The sequence below is a fragment of the Emys orbicularis genome, chromosome 2 (assembly GCF_028017835.1).
Source record: "Emys orbicularis isolate rEmyOrb1 chromosome 2, rEmyOrb1.hap1, whole genome shotgun sequence".
In the NCBI taxonomy this organism is placed as follows: Eukaryota; Metazoa; Chordata; order Testudines; family Emydidae; genus Emys; species Emys orbicularis.
In genome coordinates, this window is record NC_088684.1 from 299214899 (window position 1) to 299240534 (window position 25636).

Sequence of the window (25636 nt, forward strand, 5' to 3'; positions counted from 1 at the left end):
CCTACGACTCTGTGATTCTATGATCTTGTTCACAATATCTTTATGAAGGCTGTGTGTGCCTCAGTTTCCCCACATGCTGCACTGTTACCTGGGGAGGGGGAAGGCCTGTCTGCTCTCAGGGCAGGCTGGGAGTCGCTAGCTGCCGGGGCCCTAACCCCATAGCAGTGCAGCATGAGAGGACAATGGCAAATCCAATGGCCAGGACGTGGACACCCAGCAACCCACGCCCCAGAGAGATCTGGACCCCCCTGAGCTACAGCCCCCAGCTCGGGATCACAGGGCTGGGGGAGGGGGGGTTACGTGGGGCTGTGGGAAGCAGTCGGGCTCTCACCTGGAGTCTGACCAAGGAGGCCGCACAGACAGACGGAGCCAGACCCCAGGGTTCCCCACAGCCGGACTGGGCTCGGGGCTGGCCAGGATGGACCCTGCTTCACCCTTCATTGTCCCGGGCTGCCCTAAGGCCCCTAGGCCGGGCGCCCGCTAACGACTGAACCTGGCTGTGCCCGCGCTGGGAGTGTCCCTGCCAGGGCTGGGCGAGGGGCCCTGATCCCTGCGAGCGGCCGAGTCTCCCTCAGGGGTATCTCCGGGGGACTCGCTGCCCGGAGCTTGCGGGGGGGCTGCAGGCCCAGAGGGCCAGTCTAGGGGGTGGTGAGGTCGCGTGGCTCACCCTGGAGGCAGAGCGGGACCCCCAGGGGGGCTGGCCCAGTGAAGGGGCCTCCCAGAGACCGTCCCAAAGCTGGGGGCGCAGCCCCGAGCCTGTAGGTCCGTGACAGGGGGCTAAGCTGGAAGGCGGCTGGGCGGGACAGGGCTGGGCTGGAAGGTGGGTGGCTTAGATGGGAGTGGGGCTGGGAAGTACCTGGGTTGGACGGGGGCAGGATTGGATCAGACGGGGCGGGGCTGGAGAGGGCCTGGGTTATACAGGGGTGGGGCCAGCCCCCCACCCCCACGGCAGGGCTGGAGTCGCCCCAGGACCAGCGCGGTCGTTACCTCCTCGGAGCCGGAGCCGGAGCCGAAGATGAGCAGGTCGAAGGGGATGGCGGCCACCATGTCGATGAGGAACCAGCCCTTGAAGTAGTGGATGGCGATGCGGCCCGGGTGGCTCACCACCTCCTCGTTGGAGTTGACGTAGGTGGTGCGGAAGTTGATGACAATGTCGATGAGGAACATGATGTCCACCAGCAGGTCCACCACGAAGAGCGGGCTGCAGGAGTAGCCGCAGGTGTGCCGCAAGTCCTCCTGCTGATCGTTGAGCAGGAAGGCGGCCGAGTAGGGCGTGAAGACGGCCGTGTAGATGACCAGCAGCAGGATGAGCCAGTCCCACACCGCCTTGAAGGGGCTGTAGTGCAGGATGGTCCATTTGTGGATGCGCGGTGCCTGCAGCTTGTACTCCGGGAGCACATCGGCCCCGAGGGACAGGACCTGCGGGGACACGGGGCTGGGGAGCCGGGCGACGAGCCTGCTGGGCAGGGCCATGGGCATCACGCGGCACACCCAGAGCCGGGATCCCAGCATGCAATGCTCCAGCCTGCCCGAGAGCCCGCCCGCTCCCTGAGTACCACGCCGCCCGCTCGGCCCCCGTCCACTCCCTGAGCCGGGCTCCCAGCATGCAATGCTCCAGCCTGCCCGAGACCCCGCCCGCTCCCTGAGTACCACGCCGCCCGCTCGGCCCCCGTCCACTCCCTGAGCCGGGCTCCCAGCATGCAATGCTCCAGCCTGCCCGAGACCCCGCCCGCTCCCTGAGTACCACGCCGCCCGCTCGGCCCCCGTCCACTCCCTGAGCCGGGCTCCCAGCATGCAATGCTCCAACCTGCCCGAGAGCCCGCCCGCTCCCTGAGGACCACGCTGCCCACTCGGCCCCCGTCCACTCCCTGAGCACGGCACCTCCCCCCTGAATCCCCCCATTCCCTGAGCACGGTGCCCCCGGCTGAGCCCCCCACCCTGCTCCCTGAGCACGGCACCCCCCCATCCACTCCCCAAACACAGCACCCCCCCGCTGAGCCCCCGTCCACTCCCCAAGAACGATGCCCCCTGATGAGCTGCCCCCTCCAGTACGGTGCCCCCTGCTGAGCCCCTAAATTTAAATTAAATAAATTAAAAATTAAATTAATGGAGATATCCTATCTCCTAGAACTGGAAGGGACCTTGAAAGGTCATTGAGTCCAGCCCCCTGCCTTCACTAGCAGGACCAAGTACTGATTTTGCCCCCGATCCCTAAGTGGCCCCCTCAAGGATTAAACTCACAACCCTGGGGTTAGCAGGCCAATGCTCAAACCCCTGAGCTATCCCTCCCCCCTCACTCCCTTTGGCCCAGTGCCTCCTACCACTGCACTGGGGCCAGCACTGACTGAGAGGGGATGGTGCTCCCAGGCCTGGTCTCTGCGTCCCTGGACCGTCCTTTGCTGCCCCCCATCTAAGAGCTGCACCCAGTGCAGGGTGGGTCTGAGGGCCGGTGCTGAGGACCCCACAGACAGACGGCCCTGCACCTCTCGAGCACCCGGGCAGCACATCAGCTGTGTCTGGGGTGTGTGGGGGTGATGGCCACACACACTGGGCCCCTGCCCAGGAGCACGGGGGGCTGCCGGTGCGCCAGGAGCATTAATTCGGAAGCAGCTGCGCTGCTGAACTGTGAGGTTACTGACATGAACTGGGACCGTATAGATCATTGTTGCAACCAAGGTCCTGTAGAGGCACCAAATCTTGTACAAAGGGGGTCAAATAAGGTGTCTATGACAAGGTTCTGGTTGGCTGGTTATGATTATGCTCTCTGGGTGCATGGATCATTTTTGTATTTAAAGTTACAATTATTGGTGCTATACTGTCTGTGACGGTGCCCCCAATAAGGCTTTATGGAATATGCTTATGAACGTATATGTGACATAACTGGAATATGTTTTATGTTACATGGCACATGTAGCCTATCTCTGTAAAGGTTATGATCTACTGAATCTATTCCTCCTATTTGTATGCATGTGTCATTGTTGTATTCGAAGTTATTAATATTGGCTCTGTACTGGTTTGCTTTTAAATAACCTTAGTAAACCTTTTGGGCAGCTTCTCCGGCCCCCCAGAGAAGCTTCCCTTGGATCTATCAGAGATATCCATTGAAAATGTACTGGAAAAAGCAAGGACTTCATCCCAATAAAGGCTTGGACCTGATTTTTGGTTTGCGGAGCGGGCCAGTCTCTGATCACCTCCACTTCGGCTGGTTCCGGCTTTAGGCAGCCGCTCCCCACCCGGTGACCTAGGTAGGATACTTCAGCCATCCCCACCTTGTACTTCTCAGCTTTTACGGTCAGCCCAGCCTCCTGGAGTCTGTTTAGCACTTGTCTAACCTGGGACATGTGGTCCTCCCATGTCTGGCTAAAGACGCAGATGTCATCAATATACGCCACGGCAAAACTCTCCATCCCCCTCAGTAGCTGATCCACCAGGCGCTGGAAGGTGGCCGGCGCTCCCTTGAGGCCGAAAGGCAGGGTCAGGAACTCATAGAGCCCCAGAGGGGTGATAAAGGCCAATTTCAGCCTGGCATCTGCATCCAGCGGCACTTGCCGGTAGCCCTTTGTAAGATCCATGGTGGTAAGGTACCGAGCGCCTCCCAGCTTGTCTAGGAGCTCGTCCGGCCTGGGCATGGGGTAGGCATCGGCTACAGTGATGGCATTGAGCTTCCGATAGTCCACACAGAACCGGATCGACCCGTCCTTTTGGGGGACCAGCACCACCGGCGAGGCCCAAGGACTGGAAGACGGCTAGATCACCCCCAAAGCCAGCATGTCCCTGACCTCTCTTTCCAGGTCCTGAGCAGTTTTCCCTGTGACTCGGAAGGGGGAGCATTTTATAGGCGGGTGCGATCCTGTCTGCACCCGGTGGACAGTCAGATTAGTGCGTCCAGGCTGGTTGGAAAACAGCTGTTGGTACAGATGCAGCACCCCTCTGATCTCAGCTTGCTGGGCCGGGGTCAGCTGATCAGAGAGGGGAATTGCTTCCAGGGGGAAACCAGCTCTTGTCCCAGGGAATAGATCTACTAAAGGGTCATCTCCCTGCTCCTCCCAATGTCCACACATGGCCAATACCACATTCCCCCGTCATAATATGGCTTCATCATATTCACATGGTGCGCCCGGTTCGACAACTCCACCACATAGTTTACCTCATTTAGCTGCTTGACAACCTTGAAGGGCCCTTCCCAGGCGGCCTGGAGTTTGTTTTTTCTCACGGGGATGAGGACCATCACCTGATCCCCGGTGGCGAAGGCACGGGCCCGCGTCTTGCAGTCATACCAGACCTTCTGCTTCCTCTGGGCTCTGGCCAGATTCTTCCTGGCCAGGCCCATTAGCTCGGCAAGTCTTTCCCGGAAGGTCAGGACATACTCCACCACCGACTCTCCATCAGGAGTGGCCTTCCCCTCCCATTCGTCCCTCATCAGGTCCAGGGGCCCCCTTACCCGCCTTCCATATAACAATTCGAAAGGCGAAAACCCGGTAGACTCCTGGGGTACCTCCCTGTACGCGAACAGCAGGTGAGGTAAGTACTTGTCCCAGTCCTGCGGGTGCTGGTTCATAAATGTTTTTAGCATCATCTTTAGCGTTCCGTTGAACCTCTCCACCAGCCCATTGGATTGGGGGTGATACGCTGCGGCCCAGTTGTGCCAGACCCCGCATTTCTCCCACAAGCACCGGAGTAGGGCTGACATGAAGTTGGACCCTTGGTCTGTTACGACTTCCTTGGGGAACCCCACTCGGCTGAAAATGGTCAGCAGTGCATCTGCCACAGTGTCTGCTTCGATGGACGAGAAGGGCACTGCCTCGGGGTAGCGGGTGGCAAAATCTACCACCACCAGAATGTATTTCTTCCCCGACCGGGTCGTCTTGCTGAGAGGTCCCACTATGTCCATGGCCACCTTCTGGAAAGGCTCCTCTATGATGGGCAAAGGTCTCAAAGCCGCTTTCCCCTTGTCCCGGCCTTCCCCACCCTCTGACAGGGGTCACAGGATCGGCAGTACTGCCGGACGTTGGTAAAGACCCCAGGCCAGTAAAAGTTCTGTAGCAGCCTCTGCCTGGTGCGCCGGATTCCCTGGTGCCCTGCGAGAGGGATGTCATGGGCCAGGTACAGTAGCTTGTGGCGAAACTTCTGGGGAACCACCAGCTGCCTCCTGATCCCCCACGACTCCACTTCCCCTGGGGGAGCCCATTCTCAGTATAGGAACCCCTTCTCCCACAGAAACCTCTCCTTGCAACCTCTCCTCATGGTCTGTACCACACTGAGGTCAGCCAGGCCCCTTAGCTTCCGCAGGGAGGGGTCCTTCTGCAACTTGGCCTGGAACTCGGCGGCTGGGGAAGGGACGGGGACCTGCTCCCTCTCGTCGGCTGGGTCGGAAGCCACAGCCCCCCCGAGCCTTGTCCTTGGGTGTTCCCTCCCCACCAGGGTAGGGTTCTGCGCCTCGATGTGACATCCTTCCCAAGGTCAGGGTGTAGTGCCCCTCGCCGGCTCTCGCTACGGGTCACGACTAAGGCGTTCTGGGGGTTGCTTGGCCAGTCCTCTAGGTCCCCCCCATCAACACCTCAGTGGGCAAATGGTGGTGCACTCCCACGTCCTTGGGGCCCTCCTTGGCCCCCCACTTCAGGTGTACCCTCACCACGGGCACCTTGAATGGAGTCCCGCCCACCCCCGTCAGGGTCAGGAAGGTGTTGGGCATCACCTGATCTGGGGCCACCACCTCGGGCCGGGCCAGTGTCACCTCAGCGCCCGTGTCCCAGTATCCTTCCTCCCATCCACCTCCAGGGGAACAAGGCACTCGCTCCGCAGGGACAGCCCCGCGCCCACCCTGTAAACGGAGAACATTGAGTCCGGAGCATCTGGCCCCCCAGAGAAGCTGGCCTGGGGCCCTTCTCTCTCTTGAGCAGTTGATAAGCTGCCAGCCCCCCTTGCGTGAGAAGCCTGCCCCTCGTCCGTCTGGGCCTCTACCAAGTTAACCCGGTGTGGGTTCAGTCTGCTCAGTTTGTCCTTGAGCTTGGGGCACTGGGCCCGAATGTGGCCTCTTCGGCCGCAGTAATAGCAGCTCATGTCCCGTGGGTCCCCTCGAGCCGGTCGGTTGTCCCTGACGCTGGGCATTCCCCTTGGGAGGGGATTCCCCATATTCCCCCTTTGGGAGGTCCCCGGGTGACACTCTCTCTGCATTGTGGCGGGCTGTTCCTTTGGGACTCCTCCCTGCCACCCCCTGACCGGCTCTTCACAAACTCATTGGCCAGCCGCCCTGCGTGTCGCGGGTTCTCTGGCTTTTTGTCCACCAACCACAGCCTCAGGTCGGATGGGCACCGCTCATACAGTTGCTCCAGTACCAGCAGTTTAACCAGGTCCTCCTTCGTCTGGGCCCCATCTGCCCACTTGCTGGTGTATCCCTCCATGCGGACGGCTAGTTGCAGATATGAGATCTCAGGGGTTTTATCCTGACTCCAGAACCTTTCCTGGTACATCTCAGGAATCAGCCCAAACTCACGTAGCAGGGCCTTTTTGAATAGTTCGTAGTCCCCTCTCTCCGCCTCTTCCAGTCGGCGGTACAATGCCACGGCTTTGGGGTCCAGTAAGGGGGTGAGAACCCGGAGTCTGTCCGCAGGATCAACCTGGTGCAGCTCGCAGGCCGTCTCAAAGGCATCCAGGAAGTCATCCATGTCCTCCCCCTCCTTACGTGGGGCCAGGATGCACTTATCAAAGCTTCGTGCAGTCTTGGGTCGCCCCTCACTCACCGCAGCTGGGGGTTCGCTGCTCCTCAGCCTCGCCAGCTCCAGTTCATGCTGACGCTGTCTCTCATTCTCCTCCCGTTCATGCTGTCTCTGTTTCTCACGATCCTACAGCTCTCTCAGTTTTAGCTCTTTCTCCCATTCCAGCCACTTCCGCTCCACGGATGCCGAGCTTCGCCGGGAGGATCCTCTGCTGGCCGGGGGGGTCACGGCGCCCTCGGTATTCGCTGGGCTCCTCCCCACCCTTCCCCTAGGCATAGGAAGGAGGGGTCTCAGGAAGCCCTCAGCAGCCGGCTGACCACTCCCAGATGGGACAGACACTGGTGCCTGCGCTGCATCTGCCAGGCTGCTTCCCTCAGAGACAGGGATCAGTTTATTCGCGCAATCTCCCTTCTCCAGCTGGGCAATGAGCTGTTCTTTGGTGAGCTTCCCACTGCGCAGCCCCCTCTGCTTGCACAGCTCCACCAGGTCGCTCTTAAGCCGCTTGGCATACATCTTCCTGCTGGCCACTCACAGGCCTGTGTGCTCACCGCTCCCCACAGTTTCCAGGGAGACCCCTAGTGTGCCAGCCCTTCTCGAGGTCACCACCTCTCTGCCAGGGTCGAGCTGCAGACTCGTCCGCCCCTGGGACCACTCGCTACGATCCCCCGGGGGACCCAGTTACTGCAAAAGTCCTTCTCGCTGGTCACACACTCCCAGGGGTGATAACCGTCTCTCACTGACTCTTCAGCACGCCTGGTCCCCGTCAATAACCCTTTGTTTTACTGCTCCCCAGTCACTTACTGCAGGAAGCGCCGTCCACGGGGTGCAGTCGATCCCACCGCTGCCACCAGTTGTCACGGAGTGTGGGGGAGTCAGGGCCCTGCACCCCTCTCTTCCTGAGATTCACCGTGACTCTCAGCCAGCCAGTAAAACAGAAGGTTTATTAGATGACAGGAACGCAGTCCCACGCAGAGCATGTAGGTACAACCAGGACCCCTCAGTTAAGTCCTTCTGGGGGGTTCAGGGAGCTTAGACCCCAGCCTGGGGTTCCCTGCGTTGCACCACCCAGCCCAAACTGAAACTAAAAACTCCTCCAGCAGCTCTCTCCCCCCTCCCCTCTGCTCCTCCTCTCCTTTGTTCAGTCTCCCGGGCAGAAGGTGTCACTTCTGCCAACCCACCTCCCGGCTCAGGTTACAGCTCAGGTAGCTTCCTTCAAGGGAAGTCCCCCATCCCCAATGCAACCTCCCTGCAACATTCCCAGGTCAAATCTGCCCCGCTCCCTGCTCCGTCACACTGTCAGGGTTGTTAAACATTGGAATAAATTGCCTAGGGAGGTTGTGGAATCTCCATCTCTGCAGATATTTAAGAGTAGGTTAGATAAATGTCTATCAGGGATGGTCTAGACAGTATTTGGTCCTGCCATGAGGGCAGGGGACTGGACTCGATGACCTCTCGAGGTCCCTTCCAGTCCTAGAATCTATGAATCTATGAAAGTCTCTGGAACATCCCCAGCTGGGATGGGTTCTCAGTCCTTTGTTCAGAGCTTCAGCTTGTAGCAAAGTCCCTCCAGAGGTAAGAAGCAGGATTGAAGACAAGATGGAGATGAGGCATCAGCCTTTTATAGTCTTTTCCAGGTGTAAGAACACCTCTTTGTTCTTACTGTGGAAAATTACAGCAAAATGGAGTCTGGAGTCACATGGGCCAGTCACATGTCCATGCGTGACTCAGTTCTTTACAGGCAGGGCCGGCTCCAGGCACCAGCGGTGGAAGCACGTGCCTGGGCCGGCACATGCTAAGGGGCGGCACTCTGTCCATTGTTGGGGCGGCACAGTCCAAGCAGCTTTTTTTTTATTTTTATTTTTTTGCTTGGGGCGGCAAAAATGGTAGAGCCGGCCCTGTTTACAGGCGGCAGCCATTGCTCACATGCTACCTTGAACGTCCCCAGGAAGACTTCTCCTGTGGATTGGAGTCTCCCAAGGCCCATTGTCAGTTAAGTGTTTCTTGATTGGGCACTTACTGAGAATAGTCCCTTCTCAAGAAGCTGACCAAATGCCTTACTGAGGCTACTTCAGAATCAAACACATGAGATACAAGTACAGAGCCAATATTCCCCAATGGGCAGAGCTCCATTCCACACAGCAGCCCCCCCCCCCCCCCCGGGTTGCTGGCCTCGGGGCAGCACTGGGGGACTCTGCCCACAACCCACACAAGGTGGGCGCCCAGCAGAGGGCACCAGCCAGCCATGCCACCCAAGGGCCCCCGCCAAGCGTGTGCACCGGCCGGGGGGGCTGGCCCTGCACAGGGGTGGGGCTGTCACAGGCCAGGCCTCCCAGTGCTGGGGACACAGCCTGATGCCAGACATGAGGGCTACACGCAAATGAGGGTCCATATGCAAATCAGCTCATTATAGAATTTGCATAAACATCACACCATGGCTCCACAACGCCAGCAGATTCGCTCCTGAGGCACAGACGGTCAGAGCCCCTCCCTGCAGGAATGGCGGCACCCGGGGTCCCACAGCTACAGTACTATAGCCCCTCCCCCAGGTACTCGCCCCCCCTGCAGCATCAGTACTACAGCCCCTCCCCCAGGTACTCGCCGCCCCCCGCAGCATCAATACTACAGCCCCTCCCCCAGGTACTCACCCCCCCCCTGCAGCATCAATACTACAGCCCCTCCCCCAGGTACTCACTCCCTCCCCCACAGCATCAATATTACAGCCTGTAACGATGCTGGTTCTGGCGGGACCCAACTGAGAGTGCCAATTTAGGACAAATTGCTCCAACAGGGCAGTCACAGCCCCAGGCTGGGGTTTTTCCACCTCTAAGGCGCCAAATAGAGAGGACTTCGGTCTCACCCCACTGACTAACCACAAGTCTCACAAGCAATTCCCTTAGACACTCCAGTTTCCCAGTATTACCACCAGGGCCACTCGTTATGGGGACAAATGGTTATGAAAACCAATACCCCAGTAAAAGAAAAAGGTTCTCCTGATCCCAAAGGACCAAGCCCCAGACCCAGGTCAATATACAAGTCAGATCTTACCCACAAATCACGCTGTTGCCAATCCTTTAGAATCTAAAATCTAAAGGTTTATTCATAAAAGGAAAAAGATAGAGATGAGAGTTAGAATTGGTTAAATGGAATCAATTACATACAGTAATGGCAAAGTTCTTGGTTCAGGCTTGTAGCAGCGATAGAATAAACTGCAGGTTCAACTCAAGTCTCTGGAATACATCCCCCGCTGGGATGGGTCCTCAGTCCTTTGTTCAGAGCTTCAGTTTGTAGCAACTGAACAGGGGCTGCTAACAGGGAGTTTCGCAAGGGAGTTCTCCAGGTGAAGGAGGAGCAATACAGCATCTGTGGGGTAAGTGACTGTGTGTAGTGTGTGTTTGTTTGTGTTTGGGGGTTACTTGCTGTGTGCTGAGCTTGTGTTTGTCAGTCTGTTTGTTTGTTTGGTTGTTTGTTTGAAGGACCGTGTGCTGTGGCTGGCAGTTGGAAGCTGTGAGCTTCAAAGGAAGGTTTGAAAGCTAGAAGCCTCTGGTAATTGGCTGAGCCTTAATCAGTGGGCGGGGCATTCATACAGGCCAGGGCTTTATAAGCAGCGCACAAGCGACCAGGGAGCTTTTGCGACCAGGGGCTGCTAACAGGGAGTTTCGCAAGGGAGTTGGGAAGGGGTGAGGGTCCCTTGCCAGTTCTGTCTGTATTCCCTTTATTCCCCTTAAAACCTAAAACTTCTTGCTTAAACAACCCTGTCAGCGGACAGGGGGCTGCAGACGGGAGTTTGACAGAGGGAGGCTTACGATGGTTAAGAAGACCCGCAACACCTGTGCCAGCACTGCTTCTGTCTCCTCCACCTGCGCCTGTAGCCAGACAGAGCGCCTGAGCATGGATGCTTCTACCCAGATCCTGGTGTGGTTTTGCAGAGACTGTAACTTGCAATTTCCACTTACTGATATCCAGGCTGGGGGGACCATCCAATGTGAAAGGTGCCTGCTGGTGGAAACTCTCAGGCAGCAGGTGGGAGAGCTACAGGAGGAGGTGGCTAGGTTGAGGAGCATCCGAATCCACGAGCAGTTCCTGGACAGTATCCATGTGGAGACAGCTGAGGTAGCTGTCCCAGTACACAGGACTGCTGATACACCACTGGTGGAGGAGGAGATGGCTCAGGGTGGACACTGGCAGCTGGTTACTTCTGGCAGCAGGCAGTGCTCCACCCCTGCTCCGAACCCTCCTGCCGTGGTAATAGGTAACCGTTATGCTCTTCTTGACACAGGAAAGAAGGCATCACCCCCTACAGTAAAGGAGGAGAAGCCTCGTACCCCTAAGGCTGGGAGGTCTGCTGCCACCACTGCGAATAGAAAACGTAGGGTAGTGGTGGTCGGAGACTCTCTGCTGAGGGGGACGGAGGCGCCCATCTGTCGCCCTGACATTTCATCTCGGGAGGTATGCTGCCTGCCGGGAGCCCGTATCCGAGACGTTACGGAGGCATTGTCGAGGATTATCCAGCCCTCTGACTACTACCCCATGCTACTCATCCATGTGGGCACAAATGATACTGCGCGGTGTGACACTGAGCGGATCAAGAGTGACTACAGGGCTCTGGGAGTATGGGTGAAGGAGTTTGGAGCGCAGGTGGTATTCTCTTCGATTCTTCCTGTCAAAGGTAGGGGCCCGGGCAGAGACAGATGCATCATGGAGGTGAATGCCTGGCTGCGAAGATGGTGTCGCCAGGAGGGCTTTGGCTTCCTAGACCACGGGATGCTATTTGAGGAAGGACTGCTAGGCAGAGATGGCGTTCACCTTTCGAGGAGGGGAAAGACCCTATTTGGACACAGACTGGCTAACCTAGTAAGGAGGGCTTTAAACTAGGTTCGACGGGGACAGGTGAGCAAAGCCCGCAGGTAAGTGGGGAACATGGAGACCTGGGAGATGGGTCGGAAACGAGAGGGAATGTGGACTATATTGGCAGAGAGAAAGGAGGGTCAGGACAAAACTGGGAGGAAAGATTAAACCAGTATCTTAGATGCCTATATACAAATGCGAGAAGTATGGGTAATAAGCAGGAAGAACTGGAAGTGCTAATAAATAAATACAACTATGACATTGTTGGCATCACTGAAACTTGGTGGGATAATACACATGATTGGAATGTTGGTGTGGATGGGTACAGCTTGCTCAGGAAGGAAAGACAGGGGAAAAAGGGAGGAGGTGTTGCCTTATATATTAAAAATGTACACACTTGGACTGAGGTAGAGATGGACATAGGAGATGGAAGTGTTGAGAGTCTCTGGGTTAGGCTAAAAGGGGTAAAAAACAAGGGTGATGTCATGCTAGGAGTCTACTACAGGCCACCTAACCAGGTGGAAGAGGTGGATGAGGCTTTTTTTAAACAACTAACAAAATCATCCAAAGCCCAAGATTTGGTGGTGATGGGGGACTTCAACTATCTGGATATATGTTGGGAAAATAACACAGCGGGGCACAGACTATCCAACAAATTCTTGGACTGCATTGCAGACAACTTTTTATTTCAGAAGGTTGAAAAAGCTACTGGGGGGGAAGCTGTTCTAGACTTGATTTTAACAAATAGGGAGGAACTCGTTGAGAATTTGAAAGTAGAAGGCAGCTTGGGTGAAAGTGATCATGAAATCAGAGTTTGCAATTCTAAGGAAGGGTAGAAAGGAGAACAGCAAAACAGAGACAATGGATTTCAGGAAGGCAGATTTTGGTAAGCTCAGAGAGCTGATAGGTAAGGTCCCATGGGAATCAAGACTGAGGGGAAAAACAACTGAGGAGAGTTGGCAGTTTTTCAAAGGGACACTATTAAGGGCCCAAAAGCAAGCTATTCCGCTGGTTAGGAAAGATAGAAAATGTGGCAAAAGACCACCTTGGCTTAACCACGAGATCTTGCATGATCTAAAAAATAAAAAGGAGTCATATAAAAAATGGAAACTAGGACAGATTACAAAGGATGAATATAGGCAAACAACACAGGAATGCAGGGGCAAGATTAGAAAGGCAAAGGCACAAAATGAGCTCAAACTAGCTACGGGAATAAAGGGGAACAAGAAGACTTTTTATCAATGCATTAGAAACAAGAGGAAGACCAAAGACAGGGTAGGCCCACTGCTTAGTGAAGAGGGAGAAACAGTAACAGGAAACTTGGAAATGGCAGAGATGCTTAATGACTTCTTTGTTTTGGTCTTCACCGAGAAATCTGAAGGAATGCCTAACATAGTGAATGCTAATGGGAAGGGGGTAGGTTTAGCAGATAAAATAAAAAAAGAACAAGTTAAAAATCACTTAGAAAAGTTAGATGCCTGCAAGTCACCAGGGCCTGATGAAATGCATCCTAGAATACTCAAGGAGCTAATAGAGGAGGTATCTGAGCCTCTAGCTATTATCTTTGGAAAATCATGGGAGACGGGAGAGATTCCAGAAGACTGGAAAAGGGCAAATATAGTGCCCATCTATAAAAAGGGAAATAAAAACAACCCAGGAAACTACAGACCAGTTAGTTTAACTTCTGTGCCAGGGAAGATAATGGAGCAAGTAATTAAGGAAATCATCTGCAAACACTTGGAAGGTGGTAAGGTGATAGGGAACAGCCAGCATGGATTTGTAAAGAACAAATCATGTCAAACCAATCTGATAGCTTTCTTCGATAGGATAACGAGTCTTGTGGATAAGGGAGAAGCTGTGGATGTGGTATACCTAGACTTTAGTAAGGCATTTGATACGGTCTTGCATGATATTCTTATGGACAAACTAGGCAAATACAATTTAGATGGGGCTACTATAAGGTGGGTGCATAACTGGCTGGATAACCATACTCAGAGAGTTGTTATTAATGGTTCCCAATCCTGCTGGAAAGGCATAACAAGTGGGGTTCCGCAGGGGTCTGTTTTGGGACCGGCTCTGTTCAATATCTTCATTAACGACTTAGATATTGGCATAGAAAGTACGCTTATTAAGTTTGCGGATGATACCAAACTGGGAGGGATTGCAACTGCTTTGGAGGACAGGGTCATAATTCAAAATGATCTGGACAAATTGGAGAAATGGTCTGAGTTAAACAGGATGAAGTTTAACAAAGACAAATGCAAAGTGCTCCATTTAGGAAGAAAAAATCAGTTTCACACATACAGAATGGGAAGAGACTGTCTAGGAAGGAGTACGGCAGAAAGGGATCTAGGGGTTATAGTGGACCACAAGCTAAATATGAGTCAACAGTGTGATGCTGTTGCAAAAAAAGCAAACATGATTCTGGGATGTAGTAACAGGTGTGTTGTGAGCAAGACACGAGAAGTCATTCTTCCGCTCTACTCTGCTCTGGTTAGGCCTCAGCTGGAGTATTGTGTCCAGTTCTGGGCACCGCATTTCAAGAAAGATGTGGAGAAATTGGAAAGGGTCCAGAGAAGAGCAACAAGAATGATTAAAGGTCTTGAGAACATGACCTATGAAGGAAGGCTGAAAGAATTGGGTTTGTTTAGTTTGGAAAAGAGAAGACTGAGAGGGGACATGATAGCAGTTTTCAGGTATCTAAAAGGGTGTCATAAGAAGGAGGGAGAAAACTTGTTCACCTTAGCCTCTGAGGATAGAACAAGAAGCAATGGGCTTAAACTGCAGCAAGGGAGGTCTAGGTTGGACATTAGGAAAAAGTTCCTAACTGTCAGGGTGGTTAAACACTGGAATAAATTGCCTAGGGAGGTTGTGGAATCTCCATCTCTGGAGATATTTAAGAGTAGGTTAGATAAATATCTATCAGGGATGGTCTAGACAGTATTTGGTCCTGCCATGCGGGCAGGGGACTGGACTCGATGACCTCTCGAGGTCCCTTCCAGTCCTAGAATCTATGAATCAAGGTTCCTCCAGAGGTAAGAAGCAGGATTGAAGACAAGATGGAGATGAGGCATCAGCCTTTTATAGTCTTTTCCAGGTGTAAGAACACCTCTTTGTCCTTACTGTGGAAAATTACAGCAAAAGGGAGTCTGGAGTCACATGGGCCAGTCCCTGCATACTTCGCTGAGTTGCAAGGCGTATTTGCCTTCTCTCAATGGGTCAATTGTATAGCTGATGATCCTTAATGGGCCATCAAGCAGGCTAGGCAGAGCTAACACCAACTTGTCTGGGATGTCACCCAGAAGCATAGCATAAGTTTGAAATACAGACAGGATAGAGCCAATACTTGTAACTTTAAATTTAAAAATGATACATGCACCCAGATAGCATCATCATAACCAGCCAACCATAACCTTGTCTTAGACACCTCATTTGACCCCCTTTATACAAGATTTGGTGCCACTACAGGACTTTGGTTGCAACCATGTTCTATATGGTCCCAGATTATATCAATAATGTCACACAGCCCCTCCCCCAGGTACTCACGCCCCCTGCAGCATCAATATTACAGCCCTTCCCCCAGGTACTCGCCCCCCCCTCAGCATCAATACTACAGCCCCTCCCCCAGGTACTCACCCCCCCTGCAGCATCAATATTACAGCCCCTCCCCCAGGTACTCACCCCCCCTGCAGCATCAATACCACAGCCCTTCCCCCAGGTATTCACCCATCCCACAGCATCAATACTACAGCCCCTCCCCCAGGTACTCACCCATCCCGCAGCATCAATACTACAGCCCCTCCCCCAGGTACTCACCCACCCCTAGCTGCTCCCACAGATACATTACTACGCACACCCCAGGGTAGTCGCCCTGTCCGGCAGTAAGGGTGGTCACTCCCCGGTAGGGTAACTGGTGTTTGTCAGCATGTGGGTGCAGACAGATTGCGCTCAGGTGACCCCCCAGCAATACTGGGGTGGCTATTTAAATAGCGACTGACGACCCACCGTCCCCAGTCTGCATCTGCCCCGAAGCCGTGTTGTCAAGGAGTGTGGAGGAGTCAGAGCCCTGCACCCCCACTTCCTGCGATTCACCGGGACGCTCAGCCTGCCGGTAACACGGAGGGTTTATTGGACGACAGGAACACACCAGAGCTTGTAGGTACAACCAGGACCCCTCAGCCAGGTCCTTCTGGGGGGCAGGGAGCTTAGACCCCAGTCCTGGGGTTCTCTCCATTTCCCCAGCCAGCTCCCAACTGAAACCCCCTCCAGCCGTCTCACCCCCCCCCCCCCCAGCTCCACCGCTCCCTTTGTCCAGTTTCCCCGGCAGAAGGTGTCACCTGGCCCCACCCCCCTTCCTGGGCTCAGGTTACAGGCTCAGGTACCGTCCCTCATGTGAAGTCACCCCCGGGTATCCCACCACCAATGCAGACAGGCCCAGTAAAACTCCCCTCCGCCCCGCTCCCTGCTCCGTCACACATGGTGAGGGCCCAAGGCCCAGCCGCGGTCTGCACGGACGACCGTGTTGCGGCCGCTGCTCTCCCGTCCTGAGCCACGGCTGCGAAGCTCGTCGCTGTCGCTGAGGGCTGTGAGGACGCGAGTGTGAGCGGAGCCTGGAGGGACTGTGACGAACTGGGACTGTTCTTAAAGTGGTCTGTGAATGCTGACAGGGGAGTGTGGCTAGGATGGTCTGCGTTGGGGGATGGGAGAATGACCGAAGGGAAATACCTGAGCCTGTAACATGAGAACCCAGGAGGGGGCTGGGGCCAGGTGACACCTTTGCCCGGGAAACTGAACAAAGGCTGTGGGAGGGGTCGCTGAAGGCAGAGTCTGAAAAGCTGGCTGGTGAGGTGGCTGGAGGCAGGGAGGGCTCTGACCTCTGGAGGGGGCTGGGGTGCCCGAGGACTCCAAGATGGACCTAACTGAGGGGTATCCTGTTGTCTGTGCCTGCAAGACCTGTCTCGGACTGTATCCCCGTCGTCTAAATAAACCTTCTGCTTTACTGGCTGGCTGAGAGTCATGGTGAATCGCAGGGAGCCGGGGGTGCAGGGCCCTGAGTCCCCCCTTACTCCGTGACAGGGACGTTCCCCACTCCGCCGAGGGCACGAGGAACAGATCTACCTTGCACGCTGAGTGCAGCCTGGCATGTACGGGAACAAATCCAGGCAAGTCAATACCCTGATTACTGGGAGCCTGAGACAACCTGGGGGGGCAGGGGCCTTTAAAGCCCCCTTCTCCTTGAGGGCCTCTGCATATGCAGGGTCTGTCATGGAGTCTCCCCCCACCTGGGCAGAGGCGCCTTTCCCCAGCTGCACGGCCACGTGACTGCGCAGCTCACGGGGAACTGAGGTCAGCATGGATTTGTCAAGAACAAATCGTGTCAAACCAGCCTGGTAGCTTTCTGTGACAGGGTAACAAGCCTTGGGGGTGGGGAGAAGCAGTAGATGTGGTGTATCTTGACTTTAATAAGGCTTGTGATACTGTCACATGTGACATTCTCATGAACAAACTAGGGAAATACAACCTAGATGGAGCTACTACAAGGTGGGTGCAGAACTGGCTGGAAAACCGTCCCCAGAGAGTCGTTATCAGGGGTTCACAGTCAGGCTGGAAGGGCAGAACGCGTGGGGTCCCGCAGGGATCGGTTCTGTTCAATATCCTCACTGATTTAGATCATGGCACAGAGAGTGCACTTGCGAGTTACAGCAGCCCCGGGCGCCCTAGCTCACTCCCCGTCCACACTGGCAAGGCCCGTAGAGCGCTCTGACTCCGCGGCTACGGCACTGCTGGTTTCCACCTCGGCGAGAGGAATAACGTTTGCTGCAGCTTGGCTACAACGCCCGGGCGTCAGTGTGTACGAGGCGTTGGGTTACTGCGCTCTGATCGGCCTCCGGAAACGTCCCATAATCCCCTGAAGTCAAGTGGCCACTCTTGCCATTGTTTTGAACTCGCCGCAGGAATGCGGAAGTGCCCTATGAAAGCTCCGTTTGACAGCCGGCTGCTTATCTGCTCCAGGACAAAGCAACCGTTACTGTACAATGCTGTGTGTGAGAGAGGCGGGGGTGGGGGGTCTGCGGCTGTCTTAACTTACAAGACAGCCTGCTGACATGCTCTCAGCCCCCCAAAACCCACTCTCTCGCCCCCCCCATACACACAACACTCCCTGTCACACTCCATCCCACCCCCCCATTTGAAAAGCACGTTGCAGTCACTTGCATGCTGGGATAGCTGCCCATAATGCACCGCTCCCAACGCTGCTGCAAGTGCCGCAAATGTGGCCACGCCAGTGCGCTTGAAGCTGTCAGTGTGGACAGACTGCAGCGCTTCCCCTACTGCGCTCTCCGAAGGCGGGTTTAACTCCCAGCGCTCTACAGCTGTAGCCATGACCTTAGAAAGTGTGCGGACGATACCAAGCTGGGAGGGGTTGCAAATGCTTTGGAGGATAGGATTAAAATTCAAAATGATCTGGACAAACTGGAGAAATGGTCTGAAGTCAATAGGATGAAATTCAATAAGGACAAATGCAAAGTGCTCCACTGAGGAAGGAACCATCAGTTGCACACATACAAATGGGAAATGACCGCCTAGGAAGGCGTCCTGCAGAAAGGGATCTGGGGGTCATAGTGGCTCACAAGCAAAATATGAGTCAACAGTGTAACACTGTTGCAAAAAAAGCAACCATCATTCTGGGCTGTATTAGCAGGAGTGTTGGAAGCAAGACACGAGAAGTTATTCTTCCGCTCTGCTCCGCGCTGATTAGGCCTCAACTGGAGTATCGTGTCCAGTTCTGGGCGCCACATGTCAGGAAAGATGTGGAAAGTCCAAAGAGCCACAAAATTGATGAAAGGTCTAGAAAACATGACCTATGAGGGAAGATTGAAAAAACTGGGTCTGTTTGGTCTGGAGCAGAGAAGACTGAGAGGGGACATGAGAACAGTTTTGAAGTACATAAAAGGTTGATACAAGCTGAAGGGAGAAAATTTATTCTCCTGAACCTCTGAGGACAGGAAAGAAGCGATGGGCTTAAATTGCAGCAAGGGCGGTTTAGGTTGGACATTAGGAAAAACCTCCTACCTGTCAGGGTGGTTAAGCACCGGAATAAATTGCCTGGGGAGGTTGTGGAATCTCCGTCACTGGGGATGTTTAAGAGCAGGTTGGACAAACCCCTGTCAGGGGTGGGCTAGATAATACTTAGTCCTGCCGTGAGTGCAGGGGACGGGACTAGATGACCTCTCGAGGTCCCTTCCAGTCCTACGGTTCTATGTTGCTCCAATGCCATGGAGACGAAGGCCCAGAGAGTAGGTGACACCCACGCCAGTGCGTGTCAGCCTGCCCTGAGAGCAGAGTCCCCTCCCCCCACTGGCTGACACTGCAGCACACCGGGGAAACTGAGGCACAGAAGCCCTCCTAAAAATGTTGCCCGCTATTTCTGTGTTGTCGCCCTGGACACAGCAGAGAGCCAGCCCTTGGGAACTCGGGAAGTGCGGTCACTGGACTGGCGAAGTTGGGGGGAGCTGGCTGGCATGGCGGCCCTAGCCGCGGTGGGGTCTGGGAAGGAGGCACGGGCTCTCTCTGGCACTGTCGGGCCCTGCGCCAAAGAAGGCCTTGTGGCTGGCCCCATCGGCTACTGGGCTCCCAGGTCTCTCGCCACCCGCATTCCTCTGCTCACAGCCCTGCCAGGGAGCACCCTGGGCCCTCTCCAGGGACAGAGCCCAGCGCTAGGGGCACTGCTGGGAACATCCCCCCGTCGGATAGGGCGAGGCCTGGGCAGACCCTCCACCAGGTACACGGGCTGCTGGAGCCAGGCCAGGGATGGGGCAGCCACCAGGACCAGGAAAACGAGATCAAGGAATTCAGTCCCATGGCGCGCACGTGGACCCGTGGGCGGGGAGCGGAAGCTGAGGGGCGCCAGCGGGCACCACCCTTATACAGCCGGGGGAGGGGCACAAGAGCCGCATCTCCGAGTACTGCCAGGCAAAACCCTCCGGCGTTTGAGCTGGGCGCATACACCTGGGGGGGACCACGTTGGCGCCTGCTGCAAGAGCACCGCCCCCCGCCCCCGGGTACGCACACCAACCCACTGTGATGCCACCCCCCCCACCCCGGGTACGCGCCCAGTGCCGCCGTGACACCCGCCCCCCACCCTGGGTACGCGCCCCGCCCCGCCATGACACCACCCCCCCGCCCCGGGTACACGCCCAGCGCCGCCATGACGCCGCCCCCCGCCCCGGGTATGCGCCCCACCCCACTGTGACACCGCCCCCCCACCCCGGGTACACGCCCAGCGCCGCCATGACGCTGCCCCCCCCGGGTACGCACCCCAACCCGCCGTGACGCTGTCCCCCTGTGACGTTATTGATATAATCTGGGACCATATAGATCATTGTTGCAACCAAGGTCCTGTAGTGGCACGCAAATCTTGTATACAGGGGGTCAAATGGGGTGTCTAAGACAAGGTTATGGATTACTGGTTATAATTATGCTGTCTATATGTGTGTATCAGTGTTATAGTTGAAGTTATGAATATTGGCTCTATACTGTCTGTATTGCAAACTTATGCTATGCTTCTGGGTGACATCCCAGACAAGCTGGTGTTAGCTCTGCCTAGCCTGCTTGATGGCCCATTAAGAACCATCAGCTATACAATGGACTCATTGAGAAAAGGCAAATATGCCTTGAGACTCAGCAAAGTATGCAGGGACTGGCCCATGTGACTCCAGACTCCATTTTGCTGTAATTTTCCACAGTAAGAACAAAGGGGTGTTCTTACACCTGGAAAAGACTATATAAGGCTGATGCCTCATCTCCATTTGGTCTTCAATCCTGCTTCATACCTCTGGAGGAACTTTGCTACAACTGAAGCTTTGAACAAAGGACTGAGGACCCATCCCAGTGGGGGATGTATTCCAGAGACTTGATTTGAACCTGCAGTTTGTTCTATTGCTGCTGCAAGCCTGAACCAAAAACTTTGCCATTACCGTATGTAATTGATTCCATGTAACCAATTCTAACTCTCATCTCTATCTTTTTCCTTTTATGAATAAACCTTTAGATTTTAGATTCTAAAGGATTGGCAACAGCGTGATTTGTGGGTAAGATCTGATTTGTATATTGACCTGGGTCTGGGGCTTGGTCCTTTGGGATCAGGAGAACCTTTTTCTTTTACTGGGGTCTTGGTTTTCATAACCATTTGTCCCCATAACGAGTGGCACTGGTGGTAATATTGGGAAACTGGAGTGTCTAAGGAGATTGCTTGTGAGACTTGCGGTTAGCCAGTGGGGTGAGACCGAAGTCCTCTTAGTCTGGCTGGTTTGGTTTGCCTTAGAGGTGGAAAAACCCCAGCCTTGGGCTGTAACTGCCCTGTTTGAGCAATTTGTCCTGAGTTGGCACTCTCAGTTGGGTTCCGCCAGAACCGCATTGTCACACCCCCCACCCCGGGTACGCGCCCTGACCCGCCGTGCCGCCCCCCCCACCCCGGGTACGCACCCCAACCCGCCGTGACGCTGTCCCCCCGCCCCGGGTACGTGCCCCGACCCGCCGTGACACCGCCCCCCCGCCCCGGGTACACGCCCAGCGTCGCCGTGACGCCGCCCCCCGCCCCGGGTACGCGCCCCGACCCGCCGTGACACTGCCCCCCCGCCCCGGGTACATGCCCAGCGCCGCCGTGACGCTGACCCCCGCCTGGGTACACGCCCAGCGCCGCCGTGACACCGCCCCCCCCCCCGGGTACGCGCCCCGACCCGCCGTGACGCCGCCACCCCATGCCACCGTTGGGGTGACCAGGCCCCCTGGCCCCGCCCCCTGCCCCGGGTACACGCCCTGACCCGCCGTGACGCCGCCCCCCACCCCGGGTATGCGCCCCGACACGCCGTGACGCCACCCCCCACCCCGGGTATGTGCCCCGACCCGCCGTGACACCGCCCCCCTGCCCCGGGTACGCGCCCCGACCCGCTGTGACACCGCCCCCCCCCCCGCCCCGGGTACACGCCCAGCGCCACCGTGACGCCGCCCCCCGCCCCGGGTACACGCCCAGCGCCACCGTGACGCCGCCCCCCGCCCCGGGTATGCGCCCCGACCCGCCGTGACGCCGCCCCCCCGTGATGCCGTTGGGGTGACCAGGCCCCCTGGCAGTGGGGTGACGGGGGGCAGGCTGGGGTCCGTCAGGGCTGTGGGGGTGGGTGGGACGCGCTGTGGGACGGTGACCAGCCAGGACCCATCTTACCGGTCGGCGTTTGGGCCGGAGGCCCCGGCTCCCAGCAGCAGCCAGTGCTCGCCCTGAGGCGGCTCATGGCCTGGCGCTGCGCCGGGTGCCCCTGGGATGGGGGGCAGTGCAGGGCGGGTGGCGCGGCCGCATGTCTTGCCAACGTGCCGTCCGGGGCCAGCAGAGCCGTGCCAGCTGCCAGGGCGAGGTGCGTGCGCTGCCCACTGGCTCTGGGACGCCCCAGCAGCTGCTCCCATCCGTCCCCCGGCTCAGGTCCCTCCCCCGCTCGCGGCATGGGGATTAGCTGTGCTGGCAGCTGGGCACCGGGGCTATAAATAGGGTCCCCAGAGACATGGGGAGGGGCCCGGCCCGGACACCCCTCCCTGGGCCACACCCTAACGCACAGGGGAAGGATCAGTTGCTGCAGGCGCTCCAGGGGCGCACTGGCCCTGTACGGCCAGGGGTGTGTCGGGTCCTGCGGCCAACGCCCCGGGGCAGAGAGCCCAGGGCAGGGCTCACGCCTGCAGCAGGCTGGGGGCAGGCTGAGGGTGCTGTGCCCGTCTCTGCTCCCCTGCTGGGTGGCGCTGACTGGTTGTGACAAAGTGGGACTGTTCTTAATGTTTTCACTGAATGCTGTGTGGGTGCCTCAGTTTCCCTCATGCATTTCTTAAGTCGCTAGGTGGGGGGATAAGGGGCTGAGATTGTTGCAGAGCAAAGGGCCAGTGCACATAAATGGCCGACACTCTGTCTCCTGGCAACAAATGGCCAGGGTCCTTCCCCCCTGCAAGGGGATGCTAAAGGTGTTGGAGAACAAAGAGATCAGGTGACCTCCTGGCCCGGGGCGTTGGCCGGACAAAGGCCAGAAAGGAGGGGCTGGAGGGGGTTTCAGTTTGGAGCTGGCTGGGGACGAGAAGTGAGGGCAGATGGGTCTCGCTGGGCCCCAGAATGGACCCAGCTGAGGGGTCCTGTTCTCTGGACCTACAAGCTCTGTTTTAGACCGTGTTCCTGTCATCTAATAAACCTCTGTTTTCCCGGCTGGCTGAGAGTCACGTCTGACTGCGGAGTTGGGGGTCAGGGCTCTCTGGCTTCCCCAGGACCCCCCCCCCGGGCGGACTCGCTGTGGGAAGCGCACAGAGGGGCAGAGGATGCTGAATGCTCCGAGGTCAGACCCAGGAAGGTGAAGCCGTGTGAGCTCCATGCCCTGGAGACAGTCTGCTCCCAGAGAGACTTCCCCAGAGTCCTGACTGGCTTTGTGGGGAGCAGTTCCAGAGCATCGCCCGGGGACTCCGTGACACTGGCCCCTGGGACTCGCCCCGCCTCCTGGGCCCGGCCTGCCTGCGGCTCTCTGGGGCAGCCTGCCATGGTGTGCCAGGGAAGGCACAAAGCCACTGTGCTGCTGGCAGCTCTAGCCGGGCCAGGGAGAGCTGCAGGGGCTCCCCACCCCCCACCCCCACAGCAGGGCCTGTGGGTAGGGCTGCTTCCCGAGGCCCTCGACCCCCTGCCCCAGGCTCTGCATCCCTGTAATGGGCAGAGCAGGCCTGGGCAAGCCCCACCCAGCTCTGTTGGCTCCTCGCTGGGGCCCCTGTGTGCCAAGGGCGTGACCCATGGGGAGCCCAGACTCCGAGCTCTGGACAGGCCCCTCCGCTGGCCTGTGAATTAACCCCACTCCGGTCACCCTGCAGACAAACCCTACCCCCCTCCACCCCACCCCCCAGGATTCCAGCCACCGCAAGCCCCCTGCTAATCCGAATCCCGGAGACCCCGGGCCCAGCCCCACCCTAGAACAGACGCTCCCCCAGCCTGGCGCAGTCGGGGATCAGAGACGCTCTCCCCCCGAGAACGCGGCAGGAGACCCAGCTGGCAAACCAAGGGCTGCCCAGCACCGGCATGGGCAGGGCCCCTGCAGGATACAGGGTCCGAGACGCAAACAGGGCCCAGGCCCAGGGCGAGACGGGCTCCAGGGAGCCGAGGGGGAACGGTGTGAGGAGAGACGGGGCCTGCCCCCCAGGTCAGCACACAGATTTCAGGCTGGGGGACCGTTCTTCCCACCCCACTCGGTCTCCCGCAGAGCCCAGGGCAGGGCTCTGCCCAGGGACTCCTGCATCCAGCCCCACCAGCTGAGCTAGAGCGGGGCTGTCACGGAGTGGGGGGGAGTCAGGGCCCTGCACCCCCCCCCCCCCACTTCCTGCGATTCCCCGGGACTCTCGGCCAGCCAGTAACACAGAAGGCTTATTAGACGACAGGAACACAGTCCAAGACAGAGCTTGTAGGTACAGAAAACAGGACCCCTCAGTCAGGTCCATCTTGGGGGGTGGGGAGCCCAGACCCAGGCTCTGGGCCTCCCCCAGTCTCCCCAGCCAGCTCCAAACTGAAACCCCCTCCAGCTGCCTCACCCCCCCCCCAGCCCCTCCTCCAGCCTTTGTCCAGTTTCCCAGGCAGAAGGTATCACCTGTGTTTCTCCCCCCGCCCCCCCCCCCCGGCTCAGGTTACAGGCTCCCCCGGCACAGAGCCCTACAGCGGGGTCCCCTCCCCAGCACAGAGCCCTACAGGGGGTCCCCCCCCAGCACAGAGCCCTATGGGGGGGGGTTCCCCTCCCCCGGCACAAAGCCCTACAGTGGGGTCCCCTCCCCTGCCACAGAGCTCTATGGGGTTCCCCTCCCTCGGCACAGAGCCCTACAGTGGGGGTACCCCTCCCGCGGTGCAGAGCCCTACGGGGGTCCCCTCCCCCGGTGCAGAGCCCTACAGCGGGGTCCCCTCCCCCAGCACAGAGGTGGCACCCCCAATCCCACAGGGCTGCCCTGCCCTGCCGACGTGAGTCCAGTCACATGCAGCCGGAAGCCCAGCGAGATGCCTGATCTGGCCCCATGTAAACCCACCGCGGCAGCAGCACCATTTGAGGTGGAACCCCGGCATCCGGGAGCCTTGGGGTACATTCCAGCTCCCACACTCAGCAGACACAGAGACTTCACTCTCCCTCCAGCCCCCCAAGTCAGCACCAGGCTCTCTTGCCTGAGCAGCAGGGGGCGCTCTCATCCCTGATCCCACCACCCCACAGGGCTCAGCCCCTAGCCCGGGCCCAGGGCTGCACTGAGCAGGCAGAGCCCGTCCGTCCCCAAGGCAACCCCCCTGCGGGGAGAGCAGCTGGGAGCAACGCCCCCTGCCCCAGATGGGAGCCAGCGCCCCCATAGAGGGGACAGGCCCTTGCCCCATTCCCTGCTCCTCCCCCCCCCCCCCCCCCGACTGGCCCCAGAGGGGACAGGCTGCCCAGGCCTGGCTCAGCTCCCAGACCCAGCTTATTCAGTGCTGCCTGGCCGCAGAGGGAGCCCACGCCAGCCCCTCCAGTCTGGGAACAGTCTGTACCTTCTCCTCCCGGCCCTGCCCGGCTCCGCAGGGTGCATCATTATCCAGGCAGAGGCAGGTGCCACACAGGGAGATGCCAGGCATGGGTCCCGCTCTGGCCTGGGGGGTGGTGCTGGGGGTGCCTGAGAACTCCTGGAGCAGCTGCAGGAGAGAAGCCAGCATCCTCACGGCCACCCTGTGTACCACACTGAGCCCATGGTGCGGCGTCCAGGCTCACCCCAAGCCACATGCCCGTGGGCCACCCATGGGGCACCGGGGAGCCACCACACTGCCGTCCTGCTGCCCCTGTGCAGAACCTTCAGTGGGCAGCTCCTGCCTGTGGGCACCCTGGGGAAGGGGCATGGACGTCCGTGGGGAGCAGGGACCCAGGCAGGAGAGAGGATGGAGCGAGTGACAGAGCTGCCAGCCAGCCAGCGAGGGAGACGCGCCGAGTGGAGAGGAAAATTATTGGGGCGGAAATTTTACCCAGCCTGCCCTGCTCTCCCAGCAACAAAGAGCCAGCGGGCGCGCGGGCCGG

General features: G+C 57.6%; 1 protein-coding gene across 1 annotated transcript in view; it reads right to left on the reverse strand.

Annotated features, from left to right (window-relative positions):
* KCNH2 (potassium voltage-gated channel subfamily H member 2) overlaps positions 1-25636 on the reverse strand; it is a 107648-nt gene that overhangs the window by 12647 nt on the left and 69365 nt on the right. The window contains exon 6 of the mRNA XM_065400109.1: positions 988-1419. Coding sequence (XP_065256181.1) covers positions 988-1419 — 432 coding nt within the window. The remainder of the gene's footprint in view (positions 1-987; positions 1420-25636) is intronic.